Source organism: Gavialis gangeticus, unplaced genomic scaffold, assembly GCF_001723915.1.
Source record: "Gavialis gangeticus isolate Ggan-Ray unplaced genomic scaffold, GavGan_comp1, whole genome shotgun sequence".
NCBI lineage: Eukaryota > Metazoa > Chordata > Crocodylia > Gavialidae > Gavialis > Gavialis gangeticus.
This window is the reverse complement of record NW_017729025.1, coordinates 42239992-42245090: the sequence shown is the minus strand read 5'-3', so window position 1 is coordinate 42245090 and position 5099 is coordinate 42239992. Positions and strand designations below refer to the sequence as shown.

General features: G+C 36.5%; 1 protein-coding gene across 1 annotated transcript in view; it reads right to left on the bottom strand.

Moving 5' to 3' along the window:
- Window positions 1-5099, bottom strand: part of EML5 (echinoderm microtubule associated protein like 5) — a 293292-nt gene that overhangs the window by 136232 nt on the left and 151961 nt on the right. The window contains exon 17 of the mRNA XM_019518682.1: window positions 708-808. Within this exon, the coding sequence (XP_019374227.1) occupies window positions 708-808 (101 nt within the window). The remainder of the gene's footprint in view (window positions 1-707; window positions 809-5099) is intronic.

Below are 5099 nucleotides of genomic sequence, written 5' to 3'. Positions count from 1 at the left end.
TGATGGAGAGGAGGTATAGATTGGACATCCGCAAAAACTACTTCACAGTTAGGGCGGCTAGGAGCTGGAACCAACTTCCAAGGGAAGTGGTGCTGGCCCCTACCCTGGGGGTCTTTAAGAAGAGGCTGGATGCCTACCTGGCTGGACTCATTTGAGTCCCGTTTCTTGTTTTGGGGTTTTGTTCTCCCGCCCTGGCGGGAGGTCGGGCTAGAAGATCTACTAGGTCCCTTCTGACCCTAAATCTATGAATCTATGAATCTATATCAAGGATGTTTTTCTATTGCTCAAAATTAAAATTTTTCAGACAGATGAAGCAAGCACCTTCTCCCCTTTGGCATCACTTGATATTTATTTGCAAATATTAAGCGGTATTTGTTTTTACTGTTCTAGAACTGTTTATTATATACTTTGACATGCATTAACTATCTAATTATTATATGTAAAAAATGGACAAAACATTCCAACATAGGTAACATACTTTTCTGTGTAGAACAGTATATCTAGCACAATGGACAGATGACCTTGACTGGGGACTCTGCCACTACCATAATGCAAATTAATTTTTATTATTAACAGGAGTTAGAGGAAATTAACTTATTAACATATACACGTATATATGTCAAAAGCAATATGATAGGCATAATAGTATATTTAATATAACGGAAAATGCCTCAGTTAAAAACTTCAGAAAAAATGTCTTTCCTTACCTGCTCTTCGCCAGAATTTCATGTGTTTAATTCCAGCTGTAATCAGTTTGTCAGGCATATAAGGATTCATCTTAACAACAAAAATCTTATCTTTGCTTCCTCTGAAATAAAAAGGAAAACATTTGGCTGTTTTAATACAAGGAAACTTGAATACATTCAGGATTACAAAAATATCTGAGGGGCAAGGATTTCTGTTGGTGATACCTTTTATTGGACCAACTGCTTGACTGAGATAGATTTAGACAAGCTTTTGAATGCAAGGCACTCTTCTTCAGGTCCTGCCTCCCACATATTTTTCTGGACCATCACAGCTACAATATCATTCCAACATTACCAAAAATATTTTTGAAATTTCTAATTTGCTAATGGCTCTCACAAAATATTCCTATAACAGTTAGCACTTTTTATTAGGAGAAATAGGTAAGAAAGTCATACAACTAAAATTTTATATTCCATTTTCATCTGCCTCATACTTAATTCGACTGTTAGTAAATTAGAATTCTGGAGTCATCACTTGAACAATCCACTAGATGGCTCTTTCTTTGTTTAAAAATGTACACATACACAGAAAACTCTATTTCTTCTTTGGGATTTAGGGATGGGATAGCTAAGCATGAGCCATAATGATTCATTAATACCTGACCTTATCTAGAGTATTTTATTATTCTGAAAATGATAGGTAATTCCCATCCACCTTTTACTGAATTTTTTATGTATATCTGTTTTAAAACTAAAGTCTTCAGCTGTTCTAAAAAATATCATTTGCTGCCATACGGTGCACGACTTTCTATGCTTAGAAGCATATACATATAATGCCCAATTCAAAATCTGTAGTTTTGAAAATAAATCTATATAAAAGAAAATTACTTACAATTAATATCGCTTCTCTGAACATATCAGGGTTTGGACAGACATGAAGTGCTTCAAATTCTGCCCTTTTTTTGAAGCATAAGTGTAGCAAAACTGCTCCAATTTTAACTCTGCTTCATCCAGGGTCAAAACTGATGCGGTTTATTTTACTTGTAATGTTACAGGACCATGCACACACAACAATTACAACACAACAGATGCTGCACTCTTCCAAGCCACAGCTCCCCCTACCTTTTTGAAGCTATTCCACATAAATGTTTGTCTAATACCCTGAAGCACTGCAAAGTTATCTCTGTTTCATCCAAGGTCACTTTTGTATGTTTCTGGCTAGTTTATAACCAGTACTGTGCATCATTGGTCTGCTCAATTTTTACAGTGCTTTAAAGTTGTCCAAAGTGCTATAAATGTTATGTTTGTCTATGCCCTCATTTTGTAGGGCTCTCATTCCTGCATCTCATTTTCTAGTGCAAAAATGGAAAAAACTGGCTTAGATTTTAGTTTCCTCAGGATTTTAGGTTACTGCGTGTAGCAGAAGCAGAACAAGGTACAAAGTGAGCTTCTCAAAAACTATCCTTCAACAAACTCAGTACAGTATAGAAACTGCCATTATATGTTCTGTTTCCTTCTCACACTAACTGGAAAGACAAGCTCCCAGAATGAAAAGCCAATAAAAATACATTTAAAAAAAATGAAATTCAGGAAAAAGAAGGCACAAGATAAACACTTCTAAAAGGCTCTAAACAGTACATGATAGAAGACAAATTAAAACTCCATAATATTATATCTTCAGAAATGTTAAAAACAGGTTATTTTCCCTTTTCCAAATAAAATTATCAAAAAAGGATGTCCCAAAAGTAAAAACGTTATACTTAAAAACAATTAGCAGTAACAAAACTAAAGATGCTGGGGTGAATGGCGGGTGGGGTGGTGGTGCAGGTGAAGCAAACGCTGTGGGATGATAGGTGTCTGGGAAACTAGACAGCAATTAGTGGTACTACAACACATCGTTTTACAGAGAAGTCCCTCTTTGAAAAAGGAATATGTTTATAGAAGAGCTGCCATTTTTCTAGTGCTACAAATAGTGTGAATGTGTGTCAGCTCATCTTTTGTAGAATCACAAGGGAATATATATAGTGTTACAAATGAAATATCTGTCCGTAGCCTGTGTGCATATGGAGTAGAAAATATAGCTACTTTGCAGATACGTTAATGGAGATATCACAGAAGCAAGTCATGATGATAGTTTTGCCTTAATAAGAATGAGCCTAGACAGTGACTTCAGATTCAACCAATCCTGATATTAGCAATACAAAATGTATTCATGTGGTCATTTTAATAATAATATTGCCCTGTGAAATTAAATCAAAATAAATAAAGGGATGAGAACTTTCTGTAGGTTTTACTCTTTGCTAAAATAGAAACCTACGAATGTAGACATTGACACCAGCTGTAGACATTGAAAAAGCCCAAGGCAGAATTGATCCAAGTTAAATGGTTTTCTGTAAGCAGAGTAGTTTAGATCAGTAACGAACAGAACACACATTTGTCCTTTGGTGGGGAGGAGTAAATCTTAGACTGGGTTCCACCATTTCTAAGACAGTCTATGTGTGCTGAACTTCTATTCTGTTACAGGGACTGTATAGACTAGTTTCTGATCACTCATACCAGTAAAAGCATAATGTCTGTACCTGGCACAAAAAGAGAGAGAAATCTTACTGGGATAGCTACAGAATCATAGAAAAGTAGGCCTGGTAGGGACTTAAAGAGATCATTTATTCCTAATCTTTTTACCTGATTCGACAAAGTATATCTAAATGGACCCCAGCAGATATTTGTCTAACCTGTTCTTAAAAATTTCTAAGAAGATCTCACAATGTATCTAGGCAGTTTGTTCAGGGTTTCACCACCCTAATAGAAAGGTTTTCCTTGTATGCAACCTATCTCATCTTTATTGAAAATTAAGCTTCTTTTTCTTACGTTTCCCCCATGGCCATGTAGAACAACTGATCATTATCATTTTTATAACAGCCTTTTAACATGTTGGAAGACTTGTGTGCATCTCCCTCACTCATTTCCATTTTTTCTAGAAAAAACAAATTCAATTATTTCAATCTTTCTCCATATTATCGTTGTACTTATCATTATTATTGTTTTCCTTTAGATTCTCTCTAGTGTGTCTATATCTGCCTTATAGTGCAGTGTCCAAAAGTAAATATGGTATTCCAGCTGAAGTCTCATCAGTGCTGAACAGGGCAGAATAATTGCCTTAAGTGTCTTGCATACAACTTTCCTGTCAATACTTTCCAGAGTGAGATTTGCCTTTTGCAGCAGCAGCAGCAGCAAAATGTTGACTCATATTTAGTCTGTGATCCAATACAACCCCCAGATCATTTTCTAGCTAGGCACCTACTTAGCTAGATAATCCCCATTTTGTGTTTGTGCATTTGATTTCTCCTTCTAGCAAAACCAAGCCCCCTCCCCCACCCCCCAAAAAACGATCTGGCACAACAAAAGTCTTATTAAAATGTGATTCAGATACCAGCTTAGACAACAATCTAGAATGAGTCCATGGTACCGTCATTTCATTGTTAAGTCCGGTATAAGTTGTGTCAGCCTCTAGGGCCTTAAGCTATCCTAAGTCATTAGAAAAAAATACCTCCAACAAAAAGCTTACAAAGAGCGAGTCATTTAAAGGATCTTTCATCAGTCTTTTGATTAATATCCCTTGACACAGGAGGGTTTTTAATAAAGGTTTTTAAAAGCTTCAAGCACCACATGAACCTCCAAAGGAAAAACTGAGATACTACACTGATTCATTTTCAATTAGCATGTAATAGCCCATAATAGCTGCCCAATACACCTGGATGAAGTTTCAGTCACACTCAGACAGGTAAAAAAAAAAAGACTACACAGGTAGTTTTTTTTTGAAGGAAGAGCTCCTACTTGAGCCTGACTGAACAAGCATTTTTCAACTGTGGGAGTAGGAGGCTGCTTATTCCCTTAGAAGCCAACTATTGCCTCATCTCCAAAACATTTCTGAGAAACTACAAATGCTATAGAGACAAAAATTATCTGGATGTGAAATCCTTTGCACTGGCTTCCCCATCTCAATTTGGAGAGAAGGTGTTTTAAAGCCTGCTCTTAATTGCCTCTGACCCTCCAAGAGATCACAGTAAAATGAAGATTAACTGTTACCAGGATGAGATGTAAGAAGTCATGTCATGTTTCCTACTAGAGTATCAAAGACCACTAAAATTACCTCAGATGGAAATATTCCCTGGGTACAACGAATACAATGCAGCCATGAGACCTAACATTTATAACACTGTCTAAACTGTCACCTGTTGGTTGTTGGTTCTCCTCTGTACTCATCTGGAAATATTATTTTCTGGGACAAGAAGGTAATTTGAGCTGTGTAGTCCAGAACTCACTCCACTTGCCTGCAGGTGACAAGTTTAGCTAGTGGGTAATTTATTTTAGACCCTAATGACTCCATACCCAAGAAGAATAGGGGTTGTTCTT